At 38.7% G+C, this 18707-nt stretch overlaps 1 protein-coding gene across 1 annotated transcript in view; it reads right to left on the bottom strand.

Moving 5' to 3' along the window:
• LOC145772602 (voltage-gated potassium channel regulatory subunit KCNF1-like) overlaps nucleotides 1-18707 on the bottom strand; it is a 43723-nt gene that overhangs the window by 18749 nt on the left and 6267 nt on the right. The window contains exons 4-8 of the mRNA XM_082584462.1: nucleotides 17055-17189; nucleotides 15133-15324; nucleotides 13367-13549; nucleotides 9267-9401; nucleotides 523-655 (exon numbers count right to left, since the gene is read on the bottom strand). Coding sequence (XP_082440588.1) covers nucleotides 523-655; nucleotides 9267-9401; nucleotides 13367-13549; nucleotides 15133-15324; nucleotides 17055-17189 — 778 coding nt within the window. The remainder of the gene's footprint in view (nucleotides 1-522; nucleotides 656-9266; nucleotides 9402-13366; nucleotides 13550-15132; nucleotides 15325-17054; nucleotides 17190-18707) is intronic.

Below are 18707 nucleotides of genomic sequence, written 5' to 3' on the forward strand. Positions count from 1 at the left end.
CAAGAAGTTTTGCTAGCTTAAGCAAGAAAACAGTCGTCGTGTAGACGCACCTTAAAGCTAGATACAGCGAAAGTGTTAGAAGGCTTTGGGATACAAAACCAAAGCCTATTTCAACAAGATGAGCACAAATCTGGTAGCGTACGGTATTTTTCAGAATGGTTGGTTAGCGCGTCACTTCTGGAACGAAGAAGCTTCAAGATCAAGCGGCGCTAGTTCGACTCTCGGGGTGTGCGCTTGAGCAACGCACGTTAAGGACTGCTCTCCATTCAGCGGCATCTAATGGATGGAATAATTCCCCGGCAACAAGACTTCTTCAACAATCGGAAACTTCACTCTGTCAATTTCGGTGACCGGGCCTGCGTCAGTGATTCAAAGCCTCTACAAGTATGCGAAACTGCCAGGATTAAGCTCTTCAAGAAGCTTTCCCAGTCTGAGGATAAAGATTTAATCAATCAGTCAATCACATCACTCGTAAGTTCTTAAGTCACTCTTAATCACTCTTAAGTAGTTCGTAAAACTTACCAAAAAATGTTGTGGGCACCACGTCACCGAATCCGACTGTTGTTATAGTAACCGTGGCAAACCAGAGGGCTTCACCAAGATCGGAAAAGTCCTTCCTATCTTCTACCAAAAAGATGCAGCCGGCCAGTAGAACCTGCAAAAAGGAGGCCTGCTGAACATTTTATGAATTTAGATCTATCCCATCTTTACAGCAATTCCTCAGCTGTTCGGATCAGTTCTTTCACGTGCTGACCTGTCAAAACCAGGGATAATCAAAACTGAATGATAATAAATCCAACTTGACATACTTCGACTATAGCTATAAGACATAGGCTATAGGTAGCCTATGTCTTAGACATAGGTAGCCTATAGCTCCATTATCAGTGAAAGAAATCTTTTCCTCCCATTTTGGTTTAAAAGTTTTTTTTTCATGTTTGCACTTCTCATTTTGCCTGATTACATTTTTCTTGACAACGCTTTTACATAGGCTTTCTTAACCCTATTCGGACTGACGGGTGGACGGGTTCCATCCATACCTTTAGCAAAAAACTTTTACTTAGCAAAAAAACTTTTAGCAAAAATTTACTTTTAGAAAAAAAAACAATAGCAAAAGACTGGTAGAGACTGCCAACTTCATTGGCAAATAGTTATTTCGCAATCTGAATCAACCAATCTCTCAAACAACTTTCGGAAAATCTTACTTTTAGAGTGACTAGAATAATGAGACAGAAAGCTCGTGGGAAAAAATTTCGCGACCGGGTCTGCTCCTGTGATTTAAAGCCTCTACAAGTAGGCTATGCGAAACTGCCAGGATTAAGCTCTGCAAGAAGCTTTCCCAGTCCGAGGATAAAGATTCAATCAATCAATACTGCAGGGCGTAATGCTGGCACAGTTCTAGTCGGCAGGCAATTTAACGTATTCTCCTGCGCGAAAGTAGTAACGCAATCATGCATGACATTTGGCATCACAGTCATGTGACTCAGCATATGATATTCTGTCGGCTGCGTAGCCGAGTATGAGAACGTCTGCGCGACGTTCGAAAGGACGTGGGTTCGACACCGCTCCAAAGCACGCGGCTGTGTCTCGGCAAAGACACTTAATGGCAAGCCAAAATAAAGGAAGCAGCTGACTCGAAGACTATATGTCACTTAATTCGCTACTTCCTGCCGTCTGTTGTATCGCATCTGTGATCGCAGTGTAGGCTACAGTATGTTATCGCAATGGGCGCAAATAAAAGCATTATTATTGTTATTCTGAGCATTCTTCTCGAAATAATCTTAATACAACGTAGATGAAGTGAATGCATCACCACCACCAACAGCGTGGCCAACAGGTTAGGTCTTAGGACAAGGGAATTGTGGGTTCGATTCCTACCCCCGCCATTATTATTTTTTCTTCTGTAACTGAACTGAGTGCAAGAAGGATCTTAATGACTGCAATCAATTGAGTTTATAAGAAAAATGGTCTTACTCGTCTTAACCGATGGGTATCCGGACAACTGGCTCCCGGACAATTTCCCCTCGGACAATTACCCCGTAGGACAATTGCCCCCCGAACAACTGCCCCCGGATAATGAATACCAAAAGAATAATAAAATTTAAGAATGACTCGGTGAAGTTTATTCATAGCTCGAAGACGTTTGGTGGCAACATCGTTACTCGTTACACCAAACTTAGGAAAGGCAGGCGGAAAGATTGCATTATCAGGTAGATGCTGACGTTGCTCTGAAAATTCGTATGCTTCCAGCTATGGCTTTCATTCGACCACATGACGGAGTTAGTGCGTTTAAAACACTTCAGGATACCATGCCAACAGAAGCTGACTCGATCGTAGATTACTTTAAAGATGTCTTCATCATCGGAAGAAGGCTACACATCAACAGACGATCACCCCATTTTTCGATCAGCATGTGGAGCATGCATGATCGTGTAGTGGAAGATCTTCCCCGCACAAACAATTCGTTGGAAGGATGGCATATCCACCTTCAAGCTAACATTACTTTGTCATTCAAACGTTTAGAAGTTTATGGACGCATTAAAGAGCGAGCAGGCTTTAGCAACGGTAACAATTAACCAAATGGTTGCAAGATTTCCTGCACTACCGCCCAAAAAACGCTATCAAGTCAGCTCGCATTGCAACCATTGTAAAAGGCTATGAAAATCGCAATGTACTTGACTTTTTAAGAGGAATCGCTCATAGTTTACATTTCCAGTGGCGATGTTTATATATTTTTCTGTCGCAAATAATAATCAAACCATTAGCGCTAATTAAGAAAAAACTTTACTGCACTTTTGATGGAATTGTCCGGGGCAATTGTCCGGGAGGCAATTGTCCTCGAACCAACCAATGTCATATGTCACGCATAATCGCGTTACTGCTTTGACGCTGTAGGATGATACGTTATAATGCTTACCAGTGCTTCCACTTTGAAGGATTTTATCCCGAAATAGGGATTCTTCAACGCTTTGAAGGATAAAAAAAGGAAATGAAGGTAGGAAGGATTTTTTAAGGATTTTTAACTATTTTACAAGGAAATTTTGTGTTAAAAAGGGAATTGTAAAAATTTTTTTATTAATATTCCCTTTCAAAAGTTCTAAAAACGACTGGAATAAAGATGATCAGCTGGTTCCCGTGGTCACTCGCCATCCGGAACCCCCTCTCACTCTCTTTCCCATTCTCACCTTTCTGTCGCTTGATTTCTATTCTCGCCATTTTGGGAAGTGGACGTGAGTGCAGTGAGTGAGTTAGTTCTCAATTCTTTTAGTTAAAATTAGGTAATCCGTTGATTTACTGTTGAACTTGGGTAGCAATGACAAAGTTCACTGAGCTTCGATTCGACGTAATACAGTTAGGTATGGTAAGTTTAGGCTAGTGGTATCCTTCGGTTTAGAAGAGTTAGTTATATATAGCCTATTATGATGTCATAATAATAAAGCTAGCTAGGCTGTATATGTGTGCATACAACATAGTGTACAGTGTACAGTGTACACAGTCAGACTGAGTCAGTATCAAGAATAGGCTTAGTATCCTGAAGTTTTTCATCAGTCTCAGATGATTGTGAAGACGTTACTGACAAGGAGAAAAAAGAGAAAGCCTAGCGCCCTAGCCTATAGTGTTAAGTTAGCGCATCATGGAAAAACTGAACTAAACATAAAAATAAATTTGTTAATGGACATTTACCACCTGTACACTTTCGGTGTTAGGGATAGGTTAGGAGTCCGGGTAGAAAAGATGAGTGGCAATTGGTAAGTGATGTCCAGGACTCCAGGTGGTAAATGTCCCAGAACCGACTAACTGACAAGCAGTTTTTTGGCTGGACAGTGAACAAAGGAAGTAAACCATGTTGTTGTAAAATATGTGCTGCTTTTGTGTAGCCTACTGTTCTAATAAAACAACGTTGTTTCAAACATACCGGTGCTACTGAAAAAAATCGAGATTAAAATAGCTTTAACTGAAATTATAAGAACGTTAAAGTTGTATTAGCACCTTTTTTTTAACTTAAATAACGTCAAAAATAACCTTGCTATGAAGGAAATTTTGAAGGATTTCCGACTGAGAAAAGAGGGATTTTTCAGGACAAAAAAGAAAACTAAAGAGAATTTATCAATTGTCAGAAGTGGAAGCACTAGTGCCTACCTTTCTAGTCTGATGTTACCAGGGTTTTCAAATGTTTTAATAAATTCCGTCAAAAAAATTAATCGAAGCTTGAATGCAAGGTTAGGAATTGTAAATATGTATTATATTTTAATATGACATATGTAATTATTATAAAATATTCCAAGGAAAAACGCGTATTGTTTTACTTCCTTGCTTGAAATTAGTTAAAAGTTGTTCACTTACATAAACAACTCTTTTTGCTATAAATGAAAGGTTACTTTTAATTTGACACAACTTCCAGCCACATTACATACTGTAGCGAACAATTTTCTCTTTGTTTTGTTGAAACACTGCTCAATTAAATTTCTTGGAACAAACACTTGGAACAAATTACCGGAACAGCTAAGAAAAATTCAAACAATTAGTATGTTTTCTAAAAAATTAAAACTGCACTTAATGTCTGGGTATAAATTAAGTAACTGATATAGTGCCATCAAACTGTTTTTACTTATTCTCACCGTATCTCGCTAATTACTGTATATTCGCTTTTTCCTTACCAGTAGCCTATGCTGTGTTGTATGTATAGCCTATGCCATTTTGTATTTCTGCATCGCTTCTTGTATTCCTGTTTTATGTTGTACTGTTAAATTTCGTGTGTGTATTGTTTTTTATTTTGTAATGTATACAATATATATTTGCGTTCAACTCCGACACCGTTCCATGTCAAATAAGCTATGACACCACACGGGTGTGGCAGACTTGATGACCAGTTCGGTCCTTCTGCCCAGTGCCGGTCTTAGGGTATTGCGGGCCCTGTGCAGAATATGTTTTGCGGGCCCCAAGGATAATGATCCAATTCAGTAACGTATTTAGAAATGGGAATGGGGTGTTGACGGCCGGCGAAGCCTGACGGCGTGCTCGCCGAAGGCGACACCCAACGGCGGGGGGTCTCCCCCAGAAAATTTTGAAAAATTACTTTGAATTTAGTGCATTCTGAGAGCATGTTCAACAAAAATTTGGGTATGAATATTACTGTAAAATGGTGCTGTCCGTGGCATAGCAAAAGGAAAAGATCATGTTTTCTTCAGCATTTTTCAGAAATAAAGCTAAGTCTCTATGTTTTCTTGTTGCTAATTCCTGGCTGAGATATTTGAATGTTTGGTATTGGCAAAACTAGCTCTTTTAATGTAGTTTCGTTTAAAATTAGGCAAACTTTGTTTTAGAGACATAGGTTGATCGCTTTTTTGCCAGATTATTACAATTTTATTATTGATTAATTTTGTCCTTGGTTGATCAAAAAACGATCTTATTCCGGTAAGCCACTAACTTTTATGCTTTAAAGTTAACCCAAAGTTTAGAAAATGTAAATAGACGTCATACATCTCGATGAGTATCAGACAAAAAGCTTTAAGACAGTGAACTTACTTCATTTCTGATATATTCCAGTTTTGTATAATGAACCACTGTAATCAGCTATAAAAGTTCAGTGCAATTTTTCATAGCTGTGGATATTGCAGTGTTTCCATGGACTGTACGAGTTAGCTGCAGATTACTATGGATACTAAACAGTTGTAGAGCATTATAGATCCTATACCATACTAATTTCGTGTTGATTAGAAAGCACAAAACACTGAAAGCATAATTTTTAATATCGTGACATCACACACGTTCCAAGGGGGGGGGTGTAACTCCCAAACCCCCACTTGGCTACGCTACTGATCCAATTGGATTTAAGAACATCGGTTTACTTTTACTTGATTGCATAAATATGCATACAAAGCATGAATGAAGATACATCAAAAACACAATGCTCAACTTTCAAAAAATGTGTGCATATTGTTTTATAAGAATATTTAAGCATGAAATATAACAATGCAAAAGAAACAAACCCAACCAAGTGTACTTTTACTAAAACTGCTGGCTGCCAAACTCAAAGTAACCCTGCAACTGAAGATGGGCAATATTCTCTGTCAGAGTCAGTTTCTATACAGTGGCAGAGCAGCATTTAATTAAATTGTTGCCTCATTCCTGCAAATGCAAGTTAAAACATAAACAAGCAGGCTAGAAATGGATTCGTACATGAAACTAAGCCACAACAGGCAAGGCAACAAGGGGAAATTTTGAAGACGAGTGAAGGTGTTATTATTGAAGACATCATGCATCAAGTATGTAAACCATGCAATCATGCATCTTAATACTTTGCTGTGAAATACCTCATGTTATACAAACATATTGAAAAATAAATACAGCTACTCAATCCAAGAAAAAAAGCACATTGAGATGTATACCTCAATAAGTTAATATGAAGTATAGCCTATAACATAAAAAAAAAATGAAAACCACCGCACTTGCTATTTGCATGCCACATCTAGTAGCTCAGAGTAAAGACATGTTGTAAAACAATTTTAAGATTATGGTATAGGCTAAATAGCGCACACTAAGCATGCCTTGTAGTTCATTAGGGCTATATTATAGTAAATGATGTAAAATACATGATGCAAAAATGCTATGGCCAGGGCCGTTTGAGAAAATATGTATCTGGGATTTCTTATCATCAACACCAAATTTAAATGAATAGACATTTTGTACGCACACTAGCTCTTCGAGCAAAGACTTGGTGTTTAGGTCATTTGGGTAAAAATTAGCCAGCACATCACATTTAGAGGAAATCGAGCATTTCTGCTATTGATCTAACATCTTTGAAAGCAGCTGGAGTTTGAATAAGGCAAAGCTGAGCTCAGAATTTAGTGGAATTAATCTGTTACCACCAGTAGTGACATCATTTAAGATGTTGTCAAAGAAGTAGATTCACTGGTGTCATTACTGCATTTACTGCAACTAGTATATTTTAAAAACTTAGAAATTGAAGAATGCTTTGTATAATTACTCAACAACTCTTTTTTTAAATCCTTTTTTCTTTGCTCCACTTTTACAATGCTTAGGTATAGCTAATGGATAAATCAGTAATGGTACTCTATTATTGAGTTCAACAACCTTTGCTGAGTACAAAAATTACATTGGTATATCATCAATCTTCTTCTTCTTGCTTATGAGGCAGCAATTCAGGTAACATCTCCCAATTGTTGCAACCAGAGCAGTGTCTTCATATATCATCAATCAATCACAGGATTATATTACTATTCAGTGAAAAAAATCCAAGCAATGAATAAGTGTACAATGTAGCCTACTGCACAAACTGTATCTAAATACAATAACAAGTATATTAAGATTTAAAAATTGTTTAGGTTGGGTACTACAGAGTAATCAACTTAAAACAATTTGAAAAGATCCGGGCCCCTTAAATGTTATTTTTCAACCCATGGAATAACAATGACATTTTAGTACTGTACTGGAAGTAACATGTATCTAAACACAGTTGCCACAAGATTGAAAATTTTGGTTTCTGTTGTCACTGAGCAATGTTAAACATTTGGTACATGGCGTTTTGAAAAAACCTGGGCCCCTCAATATTAGATTTTAAAAATTACATGCATAGGGCATAATAATAATAGTTTAATACTGGAAGTAACATGGATTTAAATTTTCACAAGAGTGAAGTTTCCTGAATTCATAGAATATTAAGTGATTTGATACATGGCATTTTAAAAATCCGGGCCCTTTAAATGATTAGTTTTAAAACTACATATCATATATATGGCATAATAACAATGGTTTTGTATAGAAAGTAACATGTATGCTATTTAAATGCAATTGCCACAAAACGAAATTCTGTTGTCACACTGCAATGTTGACCATTTGGCACATAGTGAAATGTCGTGGGGGCCTAAAAGCATGTTAAGGTGGCCCGACGCGACAATCTCAGCACTGGCCTCACCCTAAAGCCGCAACTGACTTTAAGGATACCGGTACTTGCTTGGGAATCAAATTGAATTTTTTCCATTGGACATGACAAAAATTACTGCATTTTCTGAGTAAATTGCGGGCCCCCTAATTTGCGGGCCCTGTGCGATCGCACGGTTCGCACACCCCAATGACCGGCACTGCTTCTGCCACTCCCATCATCGTCAGCAAACATTAAAACAACCTAGTTCACATTGTAATCTTGTATTGTTTTTTCCACATGTGCTGTTGATGCAAATAAAAGAACTTCTCTCTCTCTCACTGCTATTGCGTAGAACCGTTTTCATTTTCTGCGTGCATGTGATTTTCGTTTTTGTATGTGCCAATCTGAATCACTTTCAGGGTGTCGGGCGTCAAGTGCGGTCTTTTAACCGTAAGTTGTGATTTGTGGTCAAACATTTTTTCTTGAATCACTCACTCACGGGAAGGCTTTCTCATCATTGCTACTCCATGAATGATATTTGTGAGAAAAACTTGGCAGCGTTGTTCTATTTCTGAGGATATAAATATGGGACTTGAAATATGAATTATTTGTATAACATGGGTTTCTTGAAGATTCAGACTTTAGGTTTTGTTTGTCTATATGTTTCGTTAAATACAAATTTTGTTGCTCTCGCCACGGTTAAAGTGATCTCAGAATTCTCCATTCCAGGACGCCGTCCAGAAAACACAGTATCTTCTGGACTGATGTAATTCTCGGACCGTTATACTGACTACCGTGGGTGTATCTGCTAGGGAGGTTTCTAGGTTCGAATGTACGTTGTGTCAGTTATGATTAATCGTAACCAATGTTGTACCTGAAATATTGCAACTATTCACTGTGGTACTTGCCTCTTTTGCATAGGTAGCCTACCATTATTTCCTGTTCCGTATTTCCTTATGTGTATTTTACATGCCACCACAGTACGTGTATGGCGGTGAGATGCCGCAGCGGATAAGACTTTGGCTTTCCAATAATGCAAACTTGGTTAAACTCCCACCTTAAGCTGGTTGTCAAAAACACTGCTTACCTATACTGTACCTACGGTGTAATAAATTGGATGGGCATACTGTAATTGCTAGAGGAAAAGCGGTCGTGAAACGAAACTGGCCACCCTACCCTCCTTAGTTGGTGCCGAAGGCTAAGTGCAGTGAAAACCAATCTTCTCATCTTCGACACTTGGAATCAAGAATGGGCCCACCTTTACCTTTTACAGTGCATATATTCCTGTTGAGCGATGAAAGCGTGTAAATAAAGTTTCTTAATTAAAATATCAAATGGCTGTTTGAAACAAAAAAAGAAACAATAAAAATTTGACAGCTCTCACCACTCCGATAAAGAGGTAGAAGGCAAGCATGAGGAGTTCGCTGGAACTTTTTCGAAAAGTGACGAAAAGAAGTTTCAATCCCCCCGAATGCCTTCCTAAGCGGAACACGCGGATCACTCGCATTATACGGAACATCTGGAAATTAAACATGTAACTTATTGTCAGAGTAAATACAGAATGGGTCTGTTCATCAGGCATTATAATTATAGATTAATTTCTTGCGTTCTTCCGATGACTGTAGACTAGACCAGTGCTTCTCAACCGCCGGTCCACGGACCGCTGCCGGTCCGTGTAATTTTTTTTTGCCGGTCTGCAGAAGATCGTACTTTCTGCAAAGCTTATTTTAATGTGGAGTCATTAGCATAATGTAAAATTGTGATCGCACTGTGAAACATGCACACAATGCCGGATTAACCATTAAGCAAAGTAGGCACGTGCCTACAGGCCAGTCAAAAATCCAGGCCACTAAAATCAGTAAAAATTTAGTCATGTTTTCAAAATAATTATTTTCTAAATTAATAAGTATTTATCTTAATAGCTCTGTTTTTCCAGATGAATTAAAGTTTGCAAAATCGTTAAAAAAGACGAATTGAAACATGTTGCCACTTCGTTTTTGATGTTTTTAAAAATTCGCATTTCCGTTGGGTGACTCAACGAAACAAACGTGGCGTTATGTTGTGTTAATGCATATTCCATGGTGTTGCAGAGGCAGTGCCGGTCTTTGGGATGTGCAAACCGTGCGATCGCACAGGGCCCGCAAATTAGGGGGCCCGCAATTTACTCAGAAATGCAGTAATTTTGTCATTTTCAAAGGAAAAATTCGACAAGTGAATTCAGCAAAGGAATTCGCAACAAGAAAACATAGAGACTCAACGAATTCAACCTATTTCGTCGCCTGAATATTTCGTACCCTGAAAAGATCGAGAAAAAAAAACGACATAGCCGAAATCGCTGATCGGAATTGCCGCAAACATTTCAAAATTTCTCGATCTTTTCAGGGGACGAAATAAGTCGAAATTTAATTTTGTTACAAGATTTCAGGGGACAAAATAGGTTGCATCCAGACTCAACATACTGTAGAGACATAGCTTTATTTCCGAAAAATGCCAAAGAAAGCATGATCTTATCCTTTTGCTATGCCACCGGACAGCACCATTTCACAGTAATATTCATACCTAAATTTTTGTTGAACATGCTCTCAGAATGTCCCAAATTCAAAGTAATTTTTCAAAATTTTCTGGGGGAGGCCCCCCAGACCCCCCGCCGCTGGTTGTCGTCTTTGGCGATCACGCCGCCACCGCCGCCCCTTTCAAAGTACCTAGCTACGCCACTGAATTCGATTATTGTCATTGGGGCCCGCAAAAGCATATTTCGCACAGGGCCCGAAAAACCCTAAGACCGGCACTGTGCAGAGGTTTGGGGTTTTGACTGAGTAGCCTACGACTCCATGTCTGTTAAAGACATGGATGTTGCTATTGCTGGTCTGGTTGGTGTGTATTCAAAGGACCTGTCTTCCGACTTCCCATCAGAAAAATAAATTGACTTTGATGGGCGTCGAACCGATGTCCTCACGATTATAAGGCAAAAGATGAAACCACTGAACCAAACGCGCCAACGAAAAATGTTCACATTCACACGGTATAAGTACAAACTCGATGCGAAGTAGCAAAAAGTTCGTGGGAAAAAAAATTCGCGGCTTGGTCACCGAGATTGACAAAGTGAAGTTTCCAATTGTTGAAGTGTTGTTGCAGGGAAATTATTCCATCCATTAGATGCCGTTGAATGGAGAGCAGTCCTTCACGTGCGTTGCCCAAAGCGCACACCCCGAGAGTCGAACCAGCGCTGCTTAATCTTGAAGCTTCTTCGTTCCAAAAGTCATGCGCCAACCAACTGAGCTATCGGGGCCAATTCCTTCAAATTCCCACCTAGAAAGCATTATAAGATTTATGGACTTTGTATGTTTGTTTTTAATAGCCCAGGTGGTGGCTTAATTGCCCGCTTGCAACACCAGCACTACATGTTGATCTCGATTCTGTCAATAACATCAATAGCTTTGGTGGTGTTGACCCATTGTAAGTGCTGCTGCACTTAAAGCTTTTTCAAGGCACACCAGGCATTTGTCAGGAAAACTCATGTATGATGAAGCCTTTGGGATAAAGATATCTTCATATCTCGTTATCTCGGATACAAGTCTTGTAAGAGTACCGTAGCCTTTGAAAAAAGAATCAATTACCAGAAGGTTTTGTGCTGGATCTTTGAGAGGTTGCAATGACTGAGAGGGAATTGATGCTTGTGACCATTTTTTGCATTCTTTCAAAACTGATAAAAAAAAAAATTGTGCCAAAGGTGCAGAAAAATAAGAATAAGGATAATTCTTAAAATGCAATAACGTCCTCAGATGTCTGATTGAGAAAAATTGCTGTAACGTTTTCACAATCAATTTGTGCAGCTCGGGCGGCTGGCTACACTTATGTTCTTGAATATGTGAACTATTTTATTGTGTAATTCTGTTGTGGTGTTTGATCGATAGTAACCTTTAGTTACGCAAGCTGCTTTTGTGAAATTCGCTTCTAAAAATTTTTTGTAGGTGACATTTTGGAAACTTCTTTGACTTGTTGACCAAAAGAATGCGTTTTTTGTAATGTAATATTACCCTTGTCTCTGAAAGCTTCTGGTCCAAGCAACCATGTTATAAATAGCCGCGTGATTTGATTACAGTTATTGGAGCTGTGTTGAAAGTTATGTTTAGAGTTGTGTATTACGGAGATTAGAGGTTGTATTTAAAAGTATATTGAAAACGATTGCAGAATTCTAGCCGATATTGAATAGATTGTAAAAGACGAAGTTATTTCTAATTGTTAGGTAGCTGATGCAAGTGAAAGTGTATATTTATTTTGACATAGACGAAGACGTTTACTGTTCAGAATTTGGTTTCTTTATGTCTATGTTATTTATGTGCTGAAAATAGTGAACCATTCGTCAGTTCAAGAATTTCATCTAACATTTGTCGACTACATAGCCGAATGGTGAGTAGGCCTACCCTGGAACGGCAATCGAAAGAGCGCCGGTTCGACACCGCTCAAATGCATGTGGCTGTGTCTTTGACAGGACACTTAAAGGCATGCCTGAAGGTGGACACGAAGATTGGCTTCCTTGCTTTCCCGTCCACTTAATCTAAATCTTCAACCACCGGGTGTCAGCCTGGACACGACAAACAAAACAAAATCTAACATCTCACAAGTAGAACAATTCGACCATTTATCTGACTGTTTAACGCTTGATATCCCCATAAACTACGACATCAATCTTTTCCAAGTCTCTTTACGTGCAAGAACTTGAAAGAATCGTGACAAGCGTAATTCTTTTGTTCTTTTGATAAGTATTTAAACTGATGAAAGTTTAGTTAATATAGTTATGTTAAGGAAGAATGATACAATCAAATTGCTTAAATTAGTACTTCACTGTCCTTTAGTGGTATAAGCCATAAGGTACTATAAGCCAGAGCCCGAAACTATAATAGACACTTGACACTATAATAGGGGCTATGCCAAATTTTGTTCAAATTGGTTGAGTGACTGCCAAGAAAACATTAAATTTTAACTTAAAAATAGCGTTATCTATTGGCAAAAAAGTTGATTTCTTTACCAAATAGGTCATAAAAGCTGCCCCTTTGGGTGGGGTAAACACTGACCAATTTTTTCAAACATCAAATTTATAACCAATATTCGTGAACGCAAAAACCAAAAAAGTCAACCAAGTTTAAATTAGAATTTCATGGGCGTGTGAAACACTCTGGTCTAAGTCGACGATGCTTGTCGACAATGGAGCAACCGTGGTGTGAAAATAGTCGTTTCTGTGAAATCTTCTGAACCTTTCTGGTCGAGGTTCGGTTTCGACAGTCTTTTTTTTTTTGAGCTATTCACATGGAGACCGCGTGAAGGCGACTGTCTTCAGTTGCGTCACAGATTTCAAAGAGAAACCACGATAATTGTAGCTTGTTGAACTTGTCATTCTTCAGAGAAAAATCGTTGAATATCAAATTTTAAATTTTGTGAATTGTTAAAAATCTATAAAAAGCAAGTAGCGTATTTATGAATCACCTGTGAAATATGTTTCCACCTATTGATGTTGACGGACGCGTAGTCGAGAGGGCAAAGTTGGATTAGAAACGGAATTATGGTAAGAAGGTCTATGATATTAAGAAATTGTCGGATAAAGCGACACTTGTTTTGCGCAACCATGAAACGAATCGTGTATTCGAAAATGAACCAGCCCATGCACACCTGGAAGCAAAGCAATATATAAATAACATGACAAGCTGTGACAACCGCTTCGATCTTCAGTCCGTATCAATGCACAATCAAACAAAGATTTGCATTTTTTCTCCATTTCTAAAAAAATTCTCGCTCACGTTATCACATTATGAACCTACCACAGTATATACCCCCCAACTAGGACGGTTCTTGAAAACTTTTTTTTTTAATTTTGTTGGTACCAGGTGTTTAAAGTGTTCTATTTAGGAAAAAATATCACATGAAAGATAATGTTGCAGGAAGTCAAATGTCGTCAACTTGCATATCTCATGAACCAAAAATGCTAGAAATTCGTTTAAACAATAAAAAATGCACAATGTATGGTTTCTATCCAACTTTAATACACTATATACCTCTAGCTGGTGGTGGAATGACGCAACGGATAAGGTATTGGCTTTCCAATTATGCAAACCTGGTTCGACTCCCGGCTTCAGCTGGTTGTTGAAAATACCGCTCACCTCTACCCAGGGTGTAATAAATTGGGTGGGCATAATTGCTGAACGAAAGGAGGCCCAGAGAAAGGAACTGGCCACCCTTCCCTTGTTAGTACAGATGGAATAGTACAATAAGAACCTTATTTTCTCATCCCCCGATGCATGGATCAATTATGGGACTTACTTTCACCTTTTATACCTCTAGCTGATCTTGATTTCAAGATACGTGAAAAAAATTGCATTTTCCAACAAAGTGAAGTGAAATACTAATATTCACCACACACTTTAGTGATATCACACTGCTTTGGTGATATCAACATAAATCCATTGCACTAAAGTAACTGGCTACTACTTTTATGTAACACACGGATTAAGTTTGTAACATGACAATCAATAAAAGCAATTTCCAATCCATTTGACATTGCAACTAATCGAAATATTATTTGCCACACAGCCACATAGCCAATTTGATAAAAATAACTAGCCATGAAAAATATCTAGCCAGCCCATGAAAGATCTAGGGAAAGCCGTGTATTATGAACCCCTTAACAATAAACGTTCCTAATTTCACAACTTTAATAAAAATATGGACAATATTTACAGAACAGCAAGCTAACATGCATAGCCTACCTATTCCCCATCAATACATTAGTATGTGATATTTTGCAATAAAAAAGTTATTTCAATTTTATTAATTTACCAAAAGAGTTCATATTTACACAACCCTCTGTGTTAAAAGTCAGCAACACGCCAACTGTTAAAAGTCAAACATTTTTATTGCCACGTTTTCTGAAAACAACAGGGGGTTCATAATACACAGCAGTTCACATTACACGGCTTTCCCCCATGTGCATTTGTCAATGAGCAGTGAGCACGTTGCTGCAAAAATAGCTGATTACTAAGATGATATCATCAATCATCATGTTTATTATTGCTCAAATTCATGGCTCCTGGAACAAAACATCATGTCAGATGGATGAGCAGTGATTTATAGCTTGAAAGTTTAGGTTTTTCAAAATCAAATAAAATTTACAACATGAGACAAAAAAAAATTACAGAAGTGGGAATTTTTGGAGAACAAAACTCTAAAAATAAACTCAAAATAAATCGCAAGCTTACAATTTCAATCAACTCCAATGCTGGGAGCTCCACTTCAAATCCATTTTCATCAACAGTGTAGTAACCAGGGACAGTCCCGACTACGAAACTGGCGAGCGACACGAGAATGAAGAGAATAGATGTCACCATCCACAATTTGGCGTGAACAGATGACGATGGATCTTCTACCAAACGCCATGTGCGAGTTTTAAGCTGAAACGGTTTCAATATTTAAAAAAATATAGCACTCTAAAATCTATATAAGCTAACTAAAACAACATCTCAGCAAAATCCATGCAGCATCGTCTACTAGAGCAGTCAACCGTGAGATTAAGCAGCTTTGGGACATGGCCTGCATTACAATTTTGACACCAACCTTACTTTTCCTTTCAAGAGCATGAAGCTGCGTAGTGCAATAAAGCTCGTAGTCCGGCAAATCTCAGCTGAGTTTTTCAAAAATTTGTCATAGGCTACAAACGTATCGGAATGGCTGGACAAATTCTGTACAGCTTGGTTTCAGCAAATGAAAATGTCAAAAGTTCCACCTTAAATCTATCGTTGAAGCCCAACTATTATGAAAACACGTAAGTTTTAGCCATCTACCGAGTACTGGTGATCAAGTTGTAAAACTCACTGACGACAAAAAGATGCTTTCGAACATTAATAGAAACCCGGCCAAGTAGGCTACTAGTTGACCAAACTGCAGCCTACGGTAGGCTACTGTGTGACATCGTAGACTGACTCTCAAGCTTCTTCGTGTAATCTCTAACCGCCACACAGTTTGATTCATTATGAATATTATGGACATTATAGACAGAGTAGTAAACTCTGTTCCCTGAAAAATTGGGTTTACCAATGATCAACAATGCTAGTCGCTAGGATTCAATATCGATATAAACAACCTGGTATCTTGCACCAATCAAAGTAATGAGGTTATGGCGATTATTTCGCCCTACTAGCCACTAATAAAATCTGGTCCGACATGAAGGGAATCTCAGAATGGTCAACTATGTGAAGACTAAAAATCAATAGTACAAAGACCATTGTCAGAATCGTTCATCTCAAGAACACAATGGATCGAAAAACGAAATGCACAAGAATGAAACTGCAAAACAGAGGAGAAAGGCATTCATTCTTGTGCATTTCGTTTTTCAATCGATTGTGTAGATCAGTTATTTTCAATGTAGGCCTAAGTGTTATTGTAAAATCAGTTATTTTCGTTACTTGAGAAGGGCTAACTTGAGTATGGCCGAAAACGTTCGTAGTTTATAGTTTTATGTTCACTCTAATGTGTGATGTTAAATGCCGTGTGGTTGCTTGGTTTTGTCTGTCTATGGTTATTGAAACAACATTGATTTTGATAAGAGGAGCCAAATAAATAAGTAGCCTATGATACAATAATCTAATTATTCTAGTCGATGTTGGGATTAAAACAACTAAATAAAAGAAAACACAAAGTCTATAAATAAATTAATTAGCAACAGTCCCACTTTGGCAGATTTAGATCGTCCTGCCAGACCCATTTTTCGACCCTTTGCGACCGATGCTTGGGTCATAACCCATAGTTTGGAAACCACTGTTCATAACCGTCAGTAACACTTAAGAGTCATCTTTTCTTGATCAGAAAACCATAAGGTCTATTAATCTAAAGTATCAAGCTTTTTATACTCAAAAGTGAAACTGAATCGTTTTAATTTAATTTCAAATGTTTGTTTGTTTTTCATATCTTTATCCTGCATTGCGGGAAAGCGGACTTCAGCGCTATGCATCGGTGTGCGCCTTCCGACGTACACCTGACCCACGCTGCAGCCGACTGCAATGTCTGTTATTCAAACTTAAGACTGAGAGATCAAAAGGTCAAGCCGCATAGAAATTCCTTTACAGCTTTTTTCACCTTTCTCGATGACAAGAACAAGAAACAAGTATGCTTGCTTAATGCTTACTTTTGTGCAGTTCTTTAGTACGTCCGACCAGGATCTCACGTTAAAGCTGAAAGTGACATCATTCTGTTGGAGAACGTGCTGACGTAGCTTCTTGCTCATACAAGCTTTGTGGTCGTTCAAGGTATCCATCTGAGTCTAGATAATTTCCGTAAAAGTTACTTTGTGAAATAGCTGAGCATTAACAAGTAAGCCTCTACGGTACGATTTTTAACTGTTTTGCTGAAACCTCTTTGGCAAAATACAATATTAAAGCATGTTCTCAAATCAAACAAACAGCGCCAGAGCATAGCAAGCAAACAAAATATTTTATATTAGCAAAGACTTTGTTGACACCGGTCAAGACTAATCTGAAACGCTTGGCAGATACAACTTGGAGTGCAGGTGCTGACACCTTGCGCACTGCAACCCTCGCTTTGGTCCATTTCACCGCTGAATACTGCGCCCCTGCCTGGTGCCGCAATGCCCACACCTGCCTCATCGACGGGCCAATCAACGACGCATTGCGTAATGTGGCTGAATACCTGCACCTAATTTCAACAAAGAAAACAGTATTTTATTCTGCTGTACAGACATATTTTTGTAAGAATTGTGGCGAGTACTTTACTTTACTGCAGCTTTTTTAATGTTTATTTGGAAAGATGCAGGAAAGTTTGCAACTAATTAAAATTACATTTGGTAGTAAAAACTAGTAGCCTATTACGAAGTTGTAAAAACAGTAAATGAGCACACGGGCTACTTTGTCAACCAGGGACGCGAGAAGTAGGGGTGCTCAAGGGGCTGCAGCCCCCCCTAGAGCTAGTTCAGCCCCCCTGGAATTTTCGATAATTGCTTCAGCCCCCTCTAGAAAATTCTGACAATTTAAGGTACATAACATATTTTCAGAAAATTATTCAAACAATAATTGCTACGATGATTCGGCCCTCATATTGCAAAACATTTTTCTTGGGTTTTATAATGCGCCCGATTCGAAGTCGGAAACGTTGTTTTCGGGAATTACCGACTAGTTTTCCCGACTGAATTTACCGATTGAACGCCTTCAAGGCTACTGCTTTGACGATGCAACAAATATGTCTGGTTGCTATAACGGAGTGCGGGCCAAACTTAAAGCATTATGCCCTGGATCGCTATACATTCACTGCAGTAATCATGCTCTCGATATGGTTTTGCAAGACGTTGTAAAGGAGGTGAGGCTTATTGCCGATGCCTTAAACTTCGTTCAAAGTGTTGCAGTTGTAATTCGTGAATCGTCTAAGCGTAGGTCTTTATTCATGTCGCGATTGGGTTCCGATGAAGTTGCCTGCAATTTGCTGGGTTTGTGTCCTACTCGTTGGTGTGTTCGTGCTTCTGCCCTCGCTCGTGTTGTTAAGTGATACCCTAGCTTACCCTGTTGCAATGTCTGACAAGCACGCACGATGCGGTTTTACTTTGCGATTACAAGTTTTTCAGCCTGCAGACAGCTTCAAAACCGTCGCAAGACAGCTTCAAAACAAGATCTCTGCTTCTTCAGCTTTGAAATCCATCACCATTCTCCGCGAAAGGATAAAAAATCTCAGAAAAGATGAATCCGTTTCCAAGCTTATGGAAGCAGCGAACGCCTTTGCGTCTGCCAATAACCTAAAGACGCCAAAGGATCCCCGAGTGAGCAAAACTCCA

This window comes from Aplidium turbinatum, chromosome 6 (genome assembly GCF_918807975.1).
Source record: "Aplidium turbinatum chromosome 6, kaAplTurb1.1, whole genome shotgun sequence".
In the NCBI taxonomy this organism is placed as follows: domain Eukaryota; kingdom Metazoa; phylum Chordata; class Ascidiacea; order Aplousobranchia; family Polyclinidae; genus Aplidium; species Aplidium turbinatum.